The 19,821-nt window shown below is 43.8% G+C and overlaps 1 protein-coding gene across 6 annotated transcripts in view; it reads right to left on the bottom strand.

The window, feature by feature from the left end:
* The window catches only part of CACNA1I (calcium voltage-gated channel subunit alpha1 I), a 169,447-nt gene that overhangs the window by 73,821 nt on the left and 75,805 nt on the right, over positions 1-19,821 (bottom strand). For all 6 annotated transcript variants that reach the window (XM_077178588.1, XM_077178589.1, XM_077178587.1 and 3 more), the window contains 2 exons: positions 15,173-15,285; positions 14,042-14,175 (listed from right to left, as the gene is read on the bottom strand). In XM_077178588.1, the coding sequence (XP_077034703.1) occupies positions 14,042-14,175; positions 15,173-15,285 (247 nt within the window). The remainder of the gene's footprint in view (positions 1-14,041; positions 14,176-15,172; positions 15,286-19,821) is intronic.

Raw genomic sequence — 19,821 nt, 5'->3', positions numbered from 1 at the left:
TTTTTCTGAACTGGGAGGAGCCAAATGTGAAGTCCTGAGTAATACTCAGAGAAACCAAGCACAGGGAAAAAGCACAGGGCTAGGGGTGACATGAAATGGAGGTGACATCTTCTCTTAGCCTTAACCATGCAAAATTAATTTTAAAATGTTTTCAAACCATTTGGGTTTTGTCCTCTTGTGGCTACAGCATGTGAGCAACCTTAACTCAGTGAAATCACTGCCTTCTCCTAGCTGGAATGAGTTTGCCACCTACATAGTACAGTTCCTGTGTCACTAGAAAATTATCAGTCATCCAAGTAGTGACCGTGGGTCCTTTCAGCACAAGACAAATGCTGCCTTAACTCAACCCTGTGGTTCAGACAGCAGCAAGCCAGCCTCCTGCAGCCCTCAGTGGCCAGAGTCACAGATTTACTGCCATTATGTTCCAGTGTAGCCAGATAAAAAAGCTGAACAGACAATCACACTGCCAGGGAAAACAGCAGGCTGTTCCCAAGGATGGGTTAGAAAAGGGCAAAAGCTGAATCTTTTAAAGAGCAACTGTAACAAAAATGAACTCAGCCCTAGGAGGCTCCAGCTCGATTAACAGACCCCTTCTGACTACAGTTCTTCCTGAGGCCTCCTGGTCTTGGCTGTAATAGCAGAGAAATCCAGGATGCTTAAATCCCTGCAGATGAGATATTACTATTGTAGTCATGCAGATTGTATCCAAACAACTTTGATACAATTCCAGTCTAATTTTGCATTAGGGCTGCTCATTTTTACCTTTTCATTTCTAGTGATGACTTCAGTATCAGCTTATGTTCACTCCTCTCTTTGTGCAATGGTCGCATGCCCACACAATGCAGGTGACCAAGGTGCAGTGAAACTCCAATGTTAACCAAAACCCACCCATCTCCTGTGTAGGTAAAACTGATAAAATCCAAATGTTGCCTCCATTCTCTAATGAAATGGGATCTCTATAAGTGACTCTGCTGGAGTCTCCAGGCATCTGCAGCATTTCAGGGGTTGCTAGTCCAGCTCTTTTTGTTATTATCACTCTCCAGCCAGCCCTGCTCCCCACAGCCTGGAAACCCTGGACACTCAACCCCCTCTAGGTGTGGGCTGAGCCCCATCTCCCAGTGCCATACATGGGGGTGACATCATGTTGACAGAGAGTCAAAGGGACTCATTGCAAGAAGTGATCAGTTAGAAGCTGCCAGCAGTTTTTTTTTCAGGAGGTTCACATTTCCTGTGTCTAGAGACCTTATGGTGGTGGGTCAGGTGTGCTGTGCTTGTTTGGACTCTTGTTAAGCTGGGTTTTGGATCCTTATCCCATCAGCAACCTGCAGAAGCCTGCGTTTGCTGGGTGTTTGTAAACCAAGGTAAGATTACAGCCAGTACAAAATGGTTGAACTCCAGGAGACTCCCAGGCTCCTTGTTCTTGCTTTGTAGCAGCTTAGTGCCATGAATGAGGGTAGCCCCCATTACCTGACTACCCTTCATCTTGTTCTCCTCTCTTTCTTGGCTGCTTAAGGCATGTCTTGTTGCTAAACACCATAAATTCTTTAAGGTTTGGGGGCAGTCAGACAGAGTCTAGGATGTGGGAAGGGGAGGAAAGGAAAAAAAAAAAGACTGTGCTGGGTGTGAGTCCTTCCCCTTTATCATGACAGAACAACGTGATATGCATCTCTTCCAAGGGAAACAGCAGCTCATTTCTGGCATCACTAAACTATTTTGTGGCCTCTTGTGTGAATGGATGAGTAGAAGGACAGGTTCAGAAGCTTAAGCTATGCTAAATAAGACAAACTTCTCATTTGTGATGGAATTTGAGCGCTGAGCTGTCATGATAATTGAATATTTACAGTAATTCTTCTTCCCTTGCTAGAGGTTTTCTTTTTCAAAACCTTCCACATGAAACTCACTGGAAGGAGAGGGGATTTGCACAGACAGTGTCCTCACACCACAGAGCTCAAGACTGATCCATGTTGGGAACATTGTCGGGGTGGGGAAAGGGACAGGGGCACTGCCTGCATGCATGGGGTTCATCCTGCAGAAGCAGAGGGATGCCTGGCAGGGAACACCTCTCTGCTTGAGCTCTGCCTCCCTCCCCGCTCTCAAGGCATCCCACCTGCTCCCTGCCTCCTTACATCCCTCTGACACACGCCTGCCTGCAACATTTCCACCTCTCATTTCAACCTTTCTTCTTCATTCCCACTTTTTCCATTTGTCCCTTGACTTTCCTTTGTATTTTCCCATTTAGGTAAATCTGCTCAGCTGAACACACAAAGGACCTGTAGTTAAACACAGGAATTGCAGGGAACAAGTGAGCAATTTGTTAACAGCTGCCCCTGTCCAGATTGTGGCTGGTGTTGTGTCCCCTGTCCCATGTCACGGCACTGGAGCAGACAGCGAGTGTATGGGGACAGGGGGGCACAGAAACCTCCAATGCCCGTGAGGCCTCAACAGCACCAGAAGAGCTTCATCAGCTCCAGCCTGGCATTCCTTTGGTACTGTGCACCTGTGGGCTCCAGAGTGGCCTTGGATCTGCCTTGGCACTCGGCAGGAGCAGCACTCGCTGTCCAAGAGCAGACATGCCTGGCCAGCGTGGCTCTGTGCCAGGCACAGGGGAGCAGACTGACCAGCAGGAGGGAGAATAAAGCTAAGGCTCTCTGAAATAGACATAGTGACAGCACAAAAGCCATGTAAGGAGTCCAGAAAATTCAGACTTCATTTGCTGCACGTGTGACCGAAGATAATATACTCATGCAATGCCTGGCTAGCTGCTACCTAGCAGTTACATTCAATGAAATCCATTAGTAAAGCAGTTCAAGCATTACTATTTACCTCTTCATATTTACATCTCCTTATACCTTTATTAAATACTTAATAACTTTCCTAGTCTTGGCTTCTGAACTTCTATTTGCTGAAAATTAGCAGCCAAAAAATGGCATTTAAAACCTATTCTGAAATCATTCATGAAAAATACCGAGGCAGTATTTTTCTTATGACACAAAGCCAATATGTTTTTGTCAAATTCAAAAGCTGCCTAATTCCCCTTCTCTGATAGGAGTTTTCAATTGAAATCTAATTAACAGCAGACTAATCAATTCATATTTTTTGTCAAATAAATTTAGGTTTGACACTGAAGCCAAAAACTTCATGGCTGTGACTTTCCAGCTGTAATTTCAGACTTGCTATGGGTCTCTGTGGGAAATGAAGCTTTTGCTGCCTGTGGACTTCCATTTGATCCCTACATCTATGAGCACCTGATATGACCAGATCAGAAGAGTTTGATCGGTCTCTGCTCTGAATTCCTTCAGCTTCTCAGCTATGTGAGGACTCAAAGACTGGTGGGTACCTATACCATGGCTAGATGGGATTTAATCAATGTCTTCTGTGTACAAGAATATGTCTTTCTGTCCTTGGTTCCTTGATCCGGCTATCACATTTTGCAAACTGGATTTTCTACCACTTTGAAGATCTAGAACATAGGAGTCCATAGGAAGACCATCAGTTTTCCCTGACTGAAATTTTATTCATATATCTATGCCAAAGGTGGGAGCTGACATCTCTCCATTTACCAAAATGTCTAGCCCCTGATGCATGAGCTCACATCTTCCACCTGAAGTTTGTGGGGTGGTGGGAGACTGATTTACCCCTAAATTCTTCCATTTCAGTCATACATACTGGGATGAGAAGGTGATCTCACTGTCTCTGCTCTGGCTTCAAAGACTGTGGCTACAATACAAAAATAGAGCAAACTGGAATTTGCACTGGACAATGAACTCCAGTGGTCCCATATCTCCCCTCTTAGATTATTGATCCACCCTAGGGAAAAGAAAGTAAAAAATGGCACGTGCATCACTAAATCCACACAGCCCTGGTCCTCTGTGGCCAGAGGTGTAGCCATGGGCAGGGAGTGTGGAGAGCAGGGCTGGCCAGGCTACCCCAGAGATTCCATCAGCTGAATCTGTGCTGTGGAAAGGGAAGGCAGGCAGTAAAATCCACTAACTGGGGTCCACAACTGCCTGGGAAGTGGGGACCCCCAGCACTGGAGTAACAGCAATGAGGCAGGAGGAAGTGTGCACAGATAGGCAGGAAAAAGAGCACACAGATAAAGGTCTACAGCATGGGGCACATGGGGCATTCAAGATTGCTCCTGTCATCCCTTGCAAAGGCTGGACATGCCTGAGCTTGTACACAAAGAGAGCTGCAAGATTAATCCAATCTCTTGTAAATCCATCTGGACACATTAGAAGCAGGGCCAGGAGATTTTGATGAGGCCTGACCAGACACTGGGCAAGAGTGAAGGGCTACTGCTTCCACTCAGAGTCTGCAGCCACAGGATGCACACAGACCAGCAGATGCACACATGCTACTTGCCAGACCAGCGGGGCTCCCAGCCAGGACCTAGTTTTTTAAGCTTTCTGCCCCATGCCTCCACCATTTTGCTCTATAGCTGGAGCCACATCCTTATTTTCCCCAAAGGTCCAGCAGGCGGTGGTAAAAGTTAAAGACTGTTTCATTATTTGGACCTGATCTTCTGCTGTATGGACATTGTGGTGCAGGAGGCATAGGGCTGCCAGGCAGATCCCAGCACCAGTATCAGCTCTCTTGGGATAGATAGGTATATCTATATAGATATAGATACCTCTAGAACAAACTGTGCATTTACACCCATTTTGCACAGTTTGGTGCCTCTGGGGCCAGGTTTCAACATGCACCCTAAACAGATGATCCAAAATCCTTTCAACATCTACCAAAGAAAAAGTGGAATAACACAGTAGGCCTCCAAATTGCTCTGCAAACCACAGTGTACTAAGCTAAGTAGTTCTGCTTATCTCTTTTAAATTTAGAGCTCATTATGCTGGAAAAAGACAACTCTCTGCTGACATGAAAACTGAAACACAGAAGGAAAAAAAGCCTTGCTAGTAAAACAAGAAATGCAAAAATTACACTCTTTTTTCCTCATTTACAAAATATAATAATAAAGAGTCTATAATTCTGTTAGCAAAAAGACATTTCCTCAGGGAGTTATAGATCAATTACTAATTATACAGTCAGCTCCTGAGCTGTGATGCTTTGTATTCTTAAAAAAATAACCTGCAACTCTTCCCCTCTCCAGTACAAAATATTTTTTTACTTTTTTTTTTTTTTTTATATTGCTGTGCAAGCAAAAGCCGCTGAAAGCTTCCAGAGCCTGTGAGACTGGTCCCTTGCTGCCTGGAATGTGATTATTTCACACCCTGGAACACTCAGATTTCTCTCCAAACTGTGTACTAAGAGAAAATGTCAGAGTTTCTTAATAGTTTCAGAGACATGATACGAAAAGACATAAGCAGGTTTTCACACTGTGATAAGAAAGCCAGAAGGACTCAGCAAGCTCAGATGACTGAATGCGAGCGATGGGGCCTCACTTCTAAAAACCAAGAGTCAGAACACAGGCTGAGCACTGTATTTCACTGCTTAGGGGGAAAAAAAGGAAAATAAAAAAGAATGCCTGTATTTTGGTCCTATAAGCCAGCTGGTTTTACCTTTTTGGGAGCTTTGTGTTTTGTTTTTCTAAAGAAACCTAACATTCACATGGTAGGGAATTAGCTTTCAGAAAGGCAAAAAATCAGAGGCAATAATTGAGAACTACCCGTTACGCAGGCAGGGTAGAGCTGCCTCCTTGTTTTGATTCTTCTCTGGTGTGATTCATTTCGTTTTGATGACTGCTTTCATTTCAATATGTTGCACATCTAGGGATAGCTTTACTGGGAGAAAGCAAATGAAATAATTAGTATCATTAAGGAGGGAAAAGCGAGTGCATGTTTGAGGGGAGGGCTGTGCTGCTGCTATTTCTACCTTTGGTTAAGATGCTATTTAGCCTGCTGCTTGCTGGTTTCCATCTTTTTCTGATCACTACTTGAAACACCTAATTGCTATATTTATTACAGTTTTCTTTGACTTGCCATAATTTTATAGAGACTTCTATTTGGCATCGAACATTAGCTAACTAGGATTTTCTGAGCATTCTGCTGTTTACCCTGCTGCTAATAAGTATTTAATGATCTGAGATTTTAAAGTCATAACTATGCAAATTCTGGCCAGGTCCCTGAAGGACTGCAGTTAATTAAAAGCAAAGAAAAAGCAGAAATTGGCAACACTTTTCCATCTTGTGAGATTAAGGCTAGTTGGTGTGTTTCAGGTTAAGAGACGTCTTCCCAGTGTGGAAGGGCACCACACAGTGATGGATTTGTTTCCTGGAAACAGGTGGGCATTTGAGAATGGAGGGTTAGTATCTCACATCCTTCAGGGAGCTGCCAGTTCCCTTTCCTAGGCTGAAATTTAGAGGGATGAACTTGGGGCCATAAGTGCTTTCCATGTAAGAAGAAAGTTGATGTTCACAGTGATGCTGCACATGTCTGAAAAGAGCTTGGATGGATGGATTTGGGAGGCATCATCCCTCCAGGTTTTTGGAAAGGATGCCATATCTAGGGAATTATGGGGAACAGAACTCAAGGACAGTAGAGAACTGTCAGAAAGAAAACATAGAAGTAATATCTCAGTTAATAGAAATACTTTCCACACTCCCAGTGTGGAAGCTGCATAAAGCACTCCCGAAGAAGCAACTAGCCAAAATGGACAGGGAGTGAGAAGAAGTGTTCTGCTCAGCTTAAGGGGCTGCCAGGCTTGCCTGAAAAGGGATCTTCAGCTGTGCAAAACCCTCTCCCCAAACGCTGCATAACTACTCAGAAAGGAAAGGTGCTTTGGAAAAGAAATAGAGCTCCAGGAGAGCTGTGCTGCCATACTATAGGTGAAATTAAAAATCAAATTTAGCAAGGCGTTCAGACTTCAAGGACAGTATTTACTCATGATGGTGTGTTTTGAACTGTGAACTGTGTTTTTCTTATCATGAGAGATATACCACATATCATAGGCTTGGATTTATGAACCTTTCTGAAGGAATTGGACAAGAAATATTCAGCTGAACTGATTAGTGGCACATTCTAGCCAACAGGCAAAAAGGTGAAGGAGGAATCTGGTGACAAAGTGCTGGCTTGGCCAGCCACCTAGAGCATGAGACTGGCAGAGAACTGGGCTAATCCTGTGCAGAAATATTAACCAGCATTTAATTAGAAGAAAAATTAGGTTTTAGAGAACTGAAAGACCAGTCAGAAGATTAAATAAAAGGCCAAAGGGGAAAGTGATAAAACTAGGAAAAGTGTTAATTCTCACAGAACCTACATGTCAAGAACAAAACTAATCAAGGCACTAAAAGATGTAAAGAGGAGAAAAATAGTGTTGCCTATATACCAGTGCCAGGGGCCTGAGTAATAAAGAGAATAAGAATTGTTCATTTTATGAGCAGAATGCCTAAATGGCATTAGGAAGGCCTGGTGGGAAAATCTGCATGAAAAGAATATTAAAATCAAGGATTTTAACCTAGTCAGGAGGCTCAAGTGGACAGAAAGAGGGGGAGTAACACACTCTGTCAGAAATGGCATTTTCTAGTACACAGTAAGTGACAAAATACTTATGGATTAATTTTCTGCCATATAGAGAATTCCTCCTGGCTAGAGAAATGGGCTGACAGGAGCCTCATGAAATTCAACAGATGAATGCAAGGTCCTGCATTTGGGCTGGACTGATGGACAGTGGTGCTGCTGCAAAGGAGCTGCCAGTCCTGGGGCCAGGTCCACACAGGGAAGGACAATGACACACCAAGCTGCACCAGTCAGATTGCAGCAGGTAGATGAGGGAGGGATTATGCCCCTTACTTTGCACTCAGTAGACCATGTCTCAAATACCACATTCACTTTTGGCCCTCCAATAAAAGAAGGTGTTGATAAATTGAAGCAAGTTCAGTGGAGGCTCACCAAGGTGCTCAGGCTTGGAGCATTCGTGCTGTAAGGAGAAGAGATGAGTTTGGTGGGACCTAACAGCAGTTCCTTGGTACCTACAAGGCAGTGGGATTTAAGCCAGAATCTTCACAATACCACATGGCAGGAGAACAAGACACAACAAATATAAATACAAAGAGGAAAGGGAGGTTCAGACTAGTTACAGAGACACATCAGCAGTGAGGCTGGGATGGTGAGAGATGGTGCCATTTCCATCCATGGTGGTTGTCAAGACTTGACTGGACAACTTTAACTTGAGTTTGCTGTTGACCCTCCTTTAAATGAGATTGGAGTGGAGACCCCACAAGGCCCTTTCCAACCTTGATTGCCTATGATCCTGTGGATGTGATTAGATATGTCCAGATCACACCAGAATACAGGCTGACTAGCTCTCTTGATAAAAGCACTCTCCCAATTCACCTCTAAGAATTAAATTTGGGCAATGCATTGGGGGTACCTAAATCTCCTTGGAAGTTGCCAGCCTTGGAAATCACAGGAAATTCAAGAATGGAAGACAGATTTTCTATCAAGTTCTTAAAAAAAAAAAAATTATAGAACTTGATTGCATCTGTTATGTCCAAGTCATGTAAGGTCACCAACAGTACCAGGTACATCTGGTGGATTTGAGAGGCCATATTCATGAATTTGAAAGCACACAGAAACAGCCATAGAATCATAAAATCATTTAGATTGGAAAACGCCTTTAAGATCATTGAGTCCAATTCAACCTAGCCAAGTCTACCACTAAACCCTATCCTTAAGCACCAGTCACATCTACTTGTCTTTTAAAAGTGCCAAACCAGTCAGACTTCAATTCATGAGCTGTGGAGTACAGTCAAGTGGTGTTTAAGAATATTTATCAAGTATCCAAGGAGCTTCAGGAGAGACAAGAAGGGTGATCAGGCTAAGAAGATAGTACAACATGAGTGAAAGCAAAAGCAGCAATGTAATAGAAGGAAAGGGAGAGGTGATACTCATGCATATAAATTAGGAGATGGACTTGTAGAAAATTTGTAAGAGAACTGAAAGAGGATATAAAATGGTATAAGTTTTAGAACAAGAAAACAGAATTGTCACTAACAGCGTAAAAAAGGCAGAAAACATCAGTTAAAATAAAAGTCCTCTGGGGAAGGTCAGATGATGTAAGTGCACCATTGATCATAATGAGCTAATTTCAGCTCCAGCTGTGATCAAGTATTTCAGGCTGTGTCTAAATAGGGATTTTCTAAGATAAGCAAGTCTGGACAATTTGTATGCAAGAGTTTTAAAAGAGACGGCCAGAAAAGATCTGGACCAGTACTGATAATTTTTGATTAGACTCAGAAAACTGGGAAAGCATCCAAGGGTCAAAGGAATTCTGATGTTGTGCCAGTACACAGTGATCTCAGTGATAGGACTGGTGCTGGTGACAGTACAGTGATGAAATTGTCAATATGCATCTTGGATAGATTATGGATTAAAAGTGGATAACAAAATTAACCATACCCAATACAAGTGTAAGGCAAAATAGACATCATCAAACTAATGTGTTATAATCTCTTATGAGATTACAAGTCTGGTTCACACAAGTAATTAGGTTGATATGGCTGGAATGATATGTAATCATCATGACATACATTAGCTGGAGAAAAACCGTCTAAGTAATAAACCTCACACACAACACTAAATGGGGATTCATTTGTGAGCAGATGTACTTCTGTAATGCACAATTCTTGCCACTCTGTTCTTTATTTATTTATCACAACCTGACAGAAAACTAAAAAAAGTCCCTGATGGATTTTGCAGTTGAGGCGTATTTTTGGGAGAACAGAAAAGAAATGAAGATGACAAGTCAGGGATAGAACAGCATGAACTGCTTTGGAAATGCAAATAATATGTATTCCAGTATTCCAGTTTGAAAAAATGGAAATAACATACATCTGTGAACAAAGTTTACTGTTCCTACTAATAGGAAGGGGTTTTCTCTCTTCAGAAGAGGAGATAGGGAAAAAAACCCCAACCAATCAAGCTTGGAGACCATGAAGAAAGCAGCTGAATGACTTGATTGTGAGGTGCTGTGATTAAATGGACAGGCTACTGCAATACTTGGCTGTAGGAAATGGGAAATTTCAGGCAGGAATAGTAAGACAATATTACAACCAATGGCACTAAAACAGACTGAAGCACTGACAGAAGAATGCTCTGTCGTATTGTGAAATGCACCACTTTTAAAAACTGTTTAAGAACATTCCAAGAATATCTCAAAATGCCAAAATATCAAAAATGCCATTCTTCACACCAAAGGTAAGGACAAGAGGAATTTGACCACAGTTTGAGATCTGCATGGCACACTCCACTGTGATAATGGAGAGAGGTAAAGACAGCATTCTGTGAAAGACAGACCCACTCCTCAGTCAATGGAATTCAAGCAACAAGTAGTTGAAGATTTTGGGCATATTTCTGGGGACACACGTGTAATCACAACCAAACACTGACCCCCGCCCCTCATAGTGAAGTCCTCTGCCCCTTAATATACCTAACATGTTTCAGGGATGCCACAGAAGAGGGCAAGGAGAGACAGAATTCCCACCACAGATGGTTAATTACAGCATTTGGATCATGAGAGGTAGAACAACCTCTCCCTACATGGAATTCATGCCCCCAAGGTCAGGGAGACCCTCAGGTCAGATGTATAAAGGGATAGTATCTCCTTTCCAAGAGGGACAGTGGCATCATCTCCAGCCACACGTGAATGCAACTGTTTCACAGAACAGAGCGAGCAGGGGCAATTGCTCACTCTTGCATTGCTAGAGAACTGCCTGGCTTGATGAGCATGAGCCCAGAAACAAGTGACTCTTCCCCTAAATTCACACACATACAGACTCTGGCTGACATTTCCCATCTGATTAGCTTTCTCATGATCCCAACTTTCAAACCACCACAGGCTCTCAACTTGAGGTAGCTGCCCTCTGAGGCTGCCTCAGTTCAAGCTCTCCAAACACACCCATCACTGTGGGAACCAAATGACGCCAGACAGGACCTGATCACGCAGGGAAGGGAAGAGGGACTCCCACCAGGACAGCTGGTGGTGACGAGCACAGTCTGCCTGAAACGTCTGGGAGCCTGCAACCTCCTGTCACCAGCAAGCAGTTGGGAATGGGAACATCAACAAGCTGAATCTGCAGCCCTGGTTGTTTGTGCACACAAGGGGCATTGGCACTCTTCAAACCAAATTGCTTCATTTGATTTTTGGAGGTCTGAGGGGAACATTGTGGGAGAACATTGACTTATAACTGTTGTTTTGGGTTTTTTCCTAATCCTTTCAGAAAAAAAACCCAAAAAAACATTTTGAAGGTGGTTAGGGGAGGGAGTGTTTGAGAGGGGAGAAAATTCTGGTGATGTCAGCTCCTATTGCCATGGAAACTGAACATTTTTAGTGACAATGGAGTCTTCCTCCTTGAGCTGCTGGGTTGCAGGGGCAAGCAGGGCAAGGGCACACGAGGGAATTCAGCTAACTAAAACTATAGCTTCTGGCTTTCCAAGGAAGTGAGGAAATAACTACAAATGTTTGCCTGAATACATGGTTTATGTAACCAGAGCACTGTCTGGGGCCATAGCAGCAAACACTCATTATGCTCTTTCATAAAACGTGCTGCTGTGCAGTGAACCAGGTGAAGACATCTCAGCTGCCCAGGAATGCCCCCCGGAATGGGCCCTGCCTGCACCTCACTTTTCCATGCTACAGTCTCTTCTTTGCAAACTTTGCTGCCTTGCTGGTGTTTATTTGGAGAGGGAGAAGGGAGGAGAAAGGGCCAGGAGGTACAATCCATATTCTTGAAACTGAGAGAAGCTGCATGGACTCCAGGCTGGGCATTGCTCCCCAACATCAGGGATGTTTCCTTAGGAGCCAAGTTTATAACTTCCCTTACAGAAAAGAAGAATCCAGGATGATGAAAAGGAGAGGGCTCTTAGAGAAAACTGATTAGCCTCTGATCAGGATCTAGCTCCCTGGCATGGAGACAATGTGCAAGACCTAATGCTAGGTGTCCTCCCTAAGTCAATGCTAAGGCAGCATCTGGACAGCATGGCTTCAGTAAGCTGAAACCATGATCCAGGTGTGGAATCAATAAGGATAAAGGTTGGGGCTTGCATTTGAGGTTAAGCAAAAGCCTACGGTGTGTAAGGACAAGATAAAGCCTTGGATTTGATTTAAACAGTGCAGACAATTTTAATGAATTTCAAAGAATAATGAATTAATAACCACAAGCTTTTATAACTCGAAATACATTATATAGTCATTAGTTCTATATAACTAAATGGAAAAATCTTTCTTTAGCAGAAGTCCTTTGAGATCAGATATTCTAATGAGATTACTATCATTTCATTCTGACACCTCATGAGGACAATTGAATAGAAATCAGGAAATCAATTTCTTTCAGTTTTGGACCTGAAATAAAAAAATCCCCCACACAGATTATTTCATATCTAAGGGGTTGATTCAAAGTCTCCTTGGCATTAAAAGAAGTTCAGATATGAGCTTTTTTTTCCTGGTACTGCTATCAGATGCACAAAAGACTCTGTCTCTCCTCAAATTCTTGCCAGCAATGGTGACAGAAGGAAATATGTAATGGAGTTTGCTCCTTCCTTGCCTAGGTAGTGTGGATTTCACTTGTTTTCTGCATGAAGTATTTGAGCTCTGTCTCTTTCATTTAGTATTGCCCCACCATCTCTTCAGACAGCACCACTCACATACCATGCTTGCAGGAACCCCAGGCAGAGCAAGACCCCCAGTTCCCACACCTTTTTACCCCATGCTGGTTTTCCTGTGCCCACTGGAGCAGAGTCTTTCTCCCAGCACATCACCCACATGGAACAGCAGCATGGGCTCTAAGGCGCCCTTTTCAAACCTACCCAGCTTTTCCTTCCTCACAGGCTGATGTGCTAGGGTCTTTGCTTTCCCTGCACCCAGTCTCCAGCAATTCAGCCACCAGGAGCTCGGGCTAGAACATACAATGATCTGGCTTTCCTCAGCACCAAGTCTCAGGGGCTTTAATGGGCACTTCTAATGTCAGGCCACTTTAAATCAGATCTTAACCACAGCAGAATCAGCTACAAGAAAGGTCTTGCCATCTCACACACATTGTGTTAATTTAGAAAAATTTACAGTTTTCATCTGCCTGTCCTCTTTCATGCACAACCTGGCTGAGAATCAGCCTTCAAATTTTTACAGCTGCACCAAGTTTGAAAATCTCTGCTCCTCCCAGAAGCAAACAATTATCTGCTCCTCCAGAGGGAATAACTTTCAAGTCTTGCTGTAGAAGAACTCTGTCAAAAGCAAATATAAAGACAGTGCTGCTCCACACCAGGGGGAAAACTGCAAAGTGAGCTCAAACTCACTGCTAGCTCAGTCAGTAATACATGCACTTCCAGGCAACAGTGGAGCTGGTAATTCCTGGCTAAAGAAAAATAAAATTGAGGGCTTCCATTTGAAAGATGTTCACTTTTTTTTTCTGTGAGAAGAGCAAGATACCATATTTATTTATGATTTTTTTTTTTTTAATCTCACAAGGCATTCTAATGGAAAATTAGAATTCTGGGGGAAAAGCACATCCCACTGGTATCAGAAATGGACATTTTGCTGTGATTTAGCAGGCAAATTCTGGTAGACTTTCCACTCGATACATGCAGAGGGGAAAATCAAAGCTTCACCATAGCAACTTTGTTGTAAAAAACCCTCAAATGTCAACTTGTCCCAATAGTACTGCGGGTAACGCTGGTGCAATACAAAACCAAAAGCCCTGAATAAAAAAAACCTACATTCCTACCCTTGAAACACTGCTGCTAGAAACAGAAATGCTAGCTTCAGTTTGGTTCTGGTAAAGGTTACACCTCTTCTACCTACACATCTTAAAAACACAAAAACCCAGAAATGTCTCTGGACAAGCTCTTCAGCTGGTACAAATGAGCACCCTCTGATGAAGTTGTGCTAAACAGGTGGCTGCACATCAGCTGAGGAGCTGAGCTACCTTGTCTGCTCTTTCTTCCATTGGCTGCTAACCCCAGCATGCCCAAATCCAGCTTGGCTGCTGCACCAGAGTAGCACCAGAGTGGAAACTTTCTCCTCAGTCACATCATTTCTGTTCCATACAAGACTCTAGTAAGCCCAAAATAAACCAACCCAGAAATTATCGACCTACCCAGCCATGACAATGAAGAAATCCAGGCGGTTCCAGGTGTCCCCAAGGTAACACTTCTTGCCAAAGATCCCCAGGGCCACCATCTTCAAGACCATTTCCATGGCAAAGAAGATGAAGATGAAATCATCAAACACCTGCCAAACAGAAACCCAAGAGCATATTTGACAAGCATTCTCAACCTTGGACTTTCAAACACAGAATGTGAGAAAAATACTAATTTCAGCACTCCTGAAAATGAGATCAAGGCAGGGCTGGAAAAGTTTCTTCCATGTAGCCCTGGCATCATGGTTTCTTGCTGTTCAAGCTCAGTGAGGGCTTTTATAGTTTTTTCACCCACAGGTGAAGTAACTGATGCAGACTCAGAGACTCCTTACATAGACTTGAAAAGTGGTGTTGGTTCAGCACCAGCAGATCTAAGCCTGGCCAGGAAAACACTGTTTTTCCCAAGATCCCCCCAAGAGGGACTCCTCATCACATTGCTGCAGATGGCTCAGCTGAGGACATAGTGCAGCTTCCCACACAGCTTGGACAGCACACACCCATCACAGAGAGAAGCTTCAGATACCTGAAAGCCTTAGCCACTGTGGATGACAGCCTTTGCTGTCACCTTCTCTTTGGGGAAGCATCAAGCACAGCTGATGTCTTACAGTCTGGATGTACTCATGGCCCTTCTAAGCATTCTCTTTATATGCTCTCCCTTTGGGCATCCTGAATTCCACACTATCTGTTGAATCAGTAATAGTCTTGCACATCACCAAACTACCAAATGCATTGGGAGCTGCTGTTCCCTCCTGCCTGGGCCGTGTAACCTCAGTTATTTCTCCCTGGCCTAACCCTGACCCACGTGTCTTGTGGGTGTCTGTGTCAGGAAACCCCTGCTTACATGCAGGTTCAGGAATATTAGCAAGTGTTCAGTATTGCACAGTCAGAAGCAAAGTTCATTCATTCTCTCTCTTGTCCCATTCCCCTGCTCAAAGCAAGCTCTTGCCTTTTACAGCAGGATAGCTCACTGCCAGGGACAGCCTTGCCAGCCTCTCCGGGAGGGCATTGCCCACACGCTGAAGGAAAGCGTGCATGAAAATTTGTGACTTGGACTGAAGCACCATCACAATGAGAAGGAAATCTGCTTACCTGCAAGATTTTACACCTGTCAGAGAGGCAGTCCATATCCTCACATGGCTGGTACATTCCCAGGGTAACACAGTTTAGCAAAATCACCATCATGCTGACACACTCGAACCAGGTGGAAGAGAGTCAAGGAAAACTTCTGCAAAAGCATCATGGCTGAGATAAGCTTGCTCTAGGCTTGAGTAAAAATGTAGGAAGATTAAGGGAAAGAAGTGCTGGTAGGCTGATTTATTACATTCCCACATTCTCTGCACCCAGTTCATCACTACTCCATTCCTTGATTAAGCCAAAACTCTTTTATATAAGGGAAAGCAGAGGTAGCACAAGAGGCCTCAAGTACTTACACAAGTCAAATCATTGCCATAGTCAAACACATGCTTGCTCCTCTCCTGTTGGTTTGCAGAGTCCCTTCCCTCATTGGTTTACTGAATACTCCAAACACATGGAAGAGACTTTCCAAGGTGGACTATACCTAAACGTATCATAGACCTCCAAGATCAAGACATCTAAATCAAAATGGGCAGATTGATCTCTACATGATTATTGCCCTTCTGGGAAGACTGGAACTCGCTTGTCACCTCTCAGAGAAACTTGGGGGTAAAGAAGTGCCACTGATCCTGTTCCTGTTGAGGGTAAAGAAGTGCCACTGATCCTGTCACTATGTTATCAGCAGTGACCCACGCTGTATGAAACTCCACAACGTGCCCAAGTTACTCACTAACTATAAGGAGAATTTGTGTTTCTGACCCCAGCTGGTGATCTGTTTATGCCCTAAAGCATGAGGATTGATAGTCCTTATAATTGTTTTCTCAGATACACTGGTGTCCCTGCAGATGCTTTGCTTATTCATTTGAATCCTTTCTTGATAATCTTGCTAAAATATCTGCTTTGATAATAGTTAGCAGCCCGGAGCTACATTGGCTAATTATACTTTACATTAAAAACTGTTCCCTCCTATTTATTATTAATTTGTTGTCTTATAATTTTGTCAAGTGCCACTTCATTTATGTATTAGAGAAGTAGATAAAAATGGTGTATTTGTGTGACCCTTGTACTCTACACACTCCAGCTGCCCCCTCTCACCATCCTTCTCCTCGTGAAGGAGTTTTAAAGCCTGATACACACTTATCCAAGAACTCATTTACAGTATTTTAGCTCTAAAAGTGGGTACATTTGTGCTGTACTTTCCAGTGTTCTCATTGCAAAGCAGTGATGTAGACTAAATAGACCTCCAGCCTCTGGCAGAAACGTTCTTGGGCATTTTACACACCTCACAACAACATATCTGCCCAGTCTCCACTGTCAGACAATTTAAACTTTTTTAAATAGAAGAGGCATAAAATTATCAACTTAAAATCCAACCCACTGAGTGCATCCATTTTCAGTCCTTTCAGTACTGAATCTAAAAGGGCAGCCTGTATCTCTGATCACTTCTGAAAGACATCCAGCTTCTGTGGTTTGTTCTGAGCAACTCTTCCATGCTCATTCTCTGACAGTGATTTATGACTAAACTGCACAATCTGATCTAGAAGATTATTAATTCTCTCTCTTCTCCCCCACCTGGTTTGTGGTGAGCTACCTTCAATTGCAAAATCAGACAAGAGCAGGGCACTAGTTCTACTGTTCCAATTATGCTCAAATGTGATTTCAAGAATGTGTTATCGCTATCCCTCACAAAGTTAATCCTCTGTGCTCTACAAAGTCATGCACATCAAGCCCACCCTCAATGTAGGCTTCAAAACCAGGCCCTTTTCTGAGAGGAATGCACCAAAAGGGCACCAAGTATTTTCCCTCAGGGTCTATGCAACACAACTTCAACTTGCCACCTCCCTCTTTCTTGCACATTTCTTTAATAATCAGATCTGAAGGCCAGGAAAGCAATTTGAGAGGTTTCCATTAGCTCACACAGGGTTTTTAGATAAGACTGCAGTTCTTTTTCTGAACTCTTCAAAATCTTTTTGGTGTCACCATTCCCTTACAGAATGGTTGATGTTGTAGGGCCTCTGGAGGTCATCTTGTCCACCTTTCCTGCTCAAAGTAGCATCAACTACAGCAGATTGCTCAGGGTTGCATCCACTTGGGGTTTGAATGTCTTCAGGTATAGAGGCACCAAAACCTCTCTGGGCAACCTGCTCCAGCATTTAATTATTTACACAGAAAATAAGTGTTTTCTTAAGTTAAAATAGGGCATATCCCACTTTCAGGCTGTGACCATTACCTCTTGGCCTGTCACTGGGCATCACTGAGCAGGCTGTGTCCTTTACTCCTCTTATAAGGTATCAATACACATGGATAAGAGCTCCCTAAACCATCTCTCCTCCAGCCTGAGCAGCCCCAGCTCTCTCAGCCTTTCCATTTTTGCAGGTGCTTTGACAGTGACTGGAAAGGCAGCACCAGTAAAGCCCTGATAGAGGTCAGTGCTGAACGACATTCTTCAAGAGGCTAAAACAGTTACAGAGCAGTCTGAGCCAATGGTTGCAAAAGTCCTTCTCCCTGGGCATAAGGAGGTCAGAAGATGTGTGGACAAAACCAGGGCCTCAAACCTTCCTGGAACAAACTAATGCATGACAAAGGAAAAGCAGAAATTGTTTCAAAAGCCAGTTGTCTTTTTTTTTCTCCAGAAAACATGACACAAGAGCGTTGGAGGCCGAGAGTATTACTCTGACTACAGCCCAACTCAGGAAAGTCAGGAGTTTTGATCTAACACAGGTCTACACTTCTATGCACGTGCCTTGGCAGCAGCAATGGCAGGGCAGCACACGTCCATGTTTCCTTGCAGAGCCCCCCAAAAGGCCATGCAGACCATGACAGGGGGCTGTCAGTTTCTGGTGAGACCATGAAGCACAAGACCTAACAAGACATGGCAAGCTCTCCCAAAAAGCCTGAAACTTAGGGCAGCTGTGCAATCTCATCTCATCTTCCTGCTCAAAATGCCATGGCCAGTTGCAGATGATTTCTTCTCCCCTGCTTTTTAGATATCAGCTCTCAGAGTTTGCCAGCATTGTCCAGGCTTCCCAACAATATTACAGAACCACTGGCCATTCCCAGGCTATTACAGTGGCATTAGAAAAAGCCACTGCCCCTCAGTTTTCCTTTCAGAGCAGCTGGAAACACTGAAAAAGCACATCAAACCTACAGCAGAAAAGAACAAAGTGCAAGGAGAAAACCAGAGCATCTCCTACCCTGAATCAAGAGGGGCTGCTGCCTGCTTGGGTCGGTGGAGGGGGTAATTAGGACTATCTGCTGCCTTCAATGTGTCACCGTTGTCAACCACAGCTACTGCCTCCTGTCACCACAGCAACAGCCTGCAGCCAGGTTTATCATCTTTCTTTTGGTGATGCCTCCCCTCTCCCACATCCCTCACCCCCCTCCTTTTCTCTGTGCCTGAGCCTGTAATTAATTGCAGCTGCTGACAAAGCCAGTCTTCATAATCTGCATCATTCAGTCAGAAGTTTCATTATTAATTAACTTCTTTCAAAGTTTAAATCTCCTAATTACAAGCAAACCCATGCACATGTTCTCCCCGCCCTGCTCCAGCCCTTCCTCACTGTTTCTCTCCCTTCCCACAGCCTCATTCCCAATATCTTTCCCAGTGAATTCTGGGGCCTCCAAATGGTTTGAAAAACTAAAAGGAGACCCACACAAATTCTGCCCATGGTCAGCTTCTCTCCTCGGCCACCACAAGGTGCACCAGAAAATTCACAGGAATCCACTATGTAATAACTTGCCCTTAAAGGGAGGGTTTTTCCCCACTAACTGTGGCAGTTCATAGCTGATTCAAACCCTTTCAGATAAAAGGACCATGGCCCTCATTTGAAAAAAGAAATACAGCAAAAGAAGTATTTCCTGAGTTAATCACAGAATATTCTCAGCTGGGAGGATCCACAAGGATCATTGAGTAACCATGAGCTGGTCTCATTATCCACAGAAGTCTCTCCTCCTTAAAAAAGTTTTGTTCATTTCAGCACTGTCTGGAGACATCAAGGTCCATATCTAGATTATACTTTGCCTAGTAAACTTTCACTGGTTCTATAGCTGGTGCCTGCCTGTGGCAGCAAGACTTTTCTTTGCTGCTGGGCGCCAGCCCTGTCCTTCTGCAGCCCGAGCAGGGCCTGGCCAGCTGCTGGCCAGAGACAGCCACTGTGAAATATTGACCCTCCACACCCTGTCTCCCTATGGTCAGGGCAACTCTGGGATGAGGATACAGGCTTCAACAGGGACACACATCACCAGCACACACCAGGAGAGACCCATCATTCACCCCAAACCATATGGGATGCACCGAAAGCCACAAGCTACAGGGTACTTAAGGAGATATGCAGATGTTTCTGGGACGTGTTTTGTGGTAGTGCTTGATAACACAACTGTGCATAATGGAAAATGATGTTAGAAACAGGTGATGGGAGACAGGCAAAGCTTTTGGGCTCAATTTCTGAATGACAAATAGCAGGAGAAACGTCTGCTGTGCTGGAGCTGTAAAAACCTTGCACCTAAAAAGCTGAGTACCACTTAAGGTTCTTGGGATTGACCTTAATCTCTATTTTCTATCACTGACAAAAACACAACAGAGCAAAATAAAAGAGTGCTCTGAGGACCCCTCTCTTCTTCCTCCGTCATCAGCTGCAGAGGCACAAGTAGCTCCCCAGAGGCTG

This window comes from Agelaius phoeniceus, chromosome 5, assembly GCF_051311805.1.
Source record: "Agelaius phoeniceus isolate bAgePho1 chromosome 5, bAgePho1.hap1, whole genome shotgun sequence".
Taxonomy (NCBI): domain Eukaryota; kingdom Metazoa; phylum Chordata; class Aves; order Passeriformes; family Icteridae; genus Agelaius; species Agelaius phoeniceus.
The sequence above is the reverse complement of the archived record's forward strand: the minus strand, read 5'-3'. Positions and strand labels throughout refer to the sequence as shown.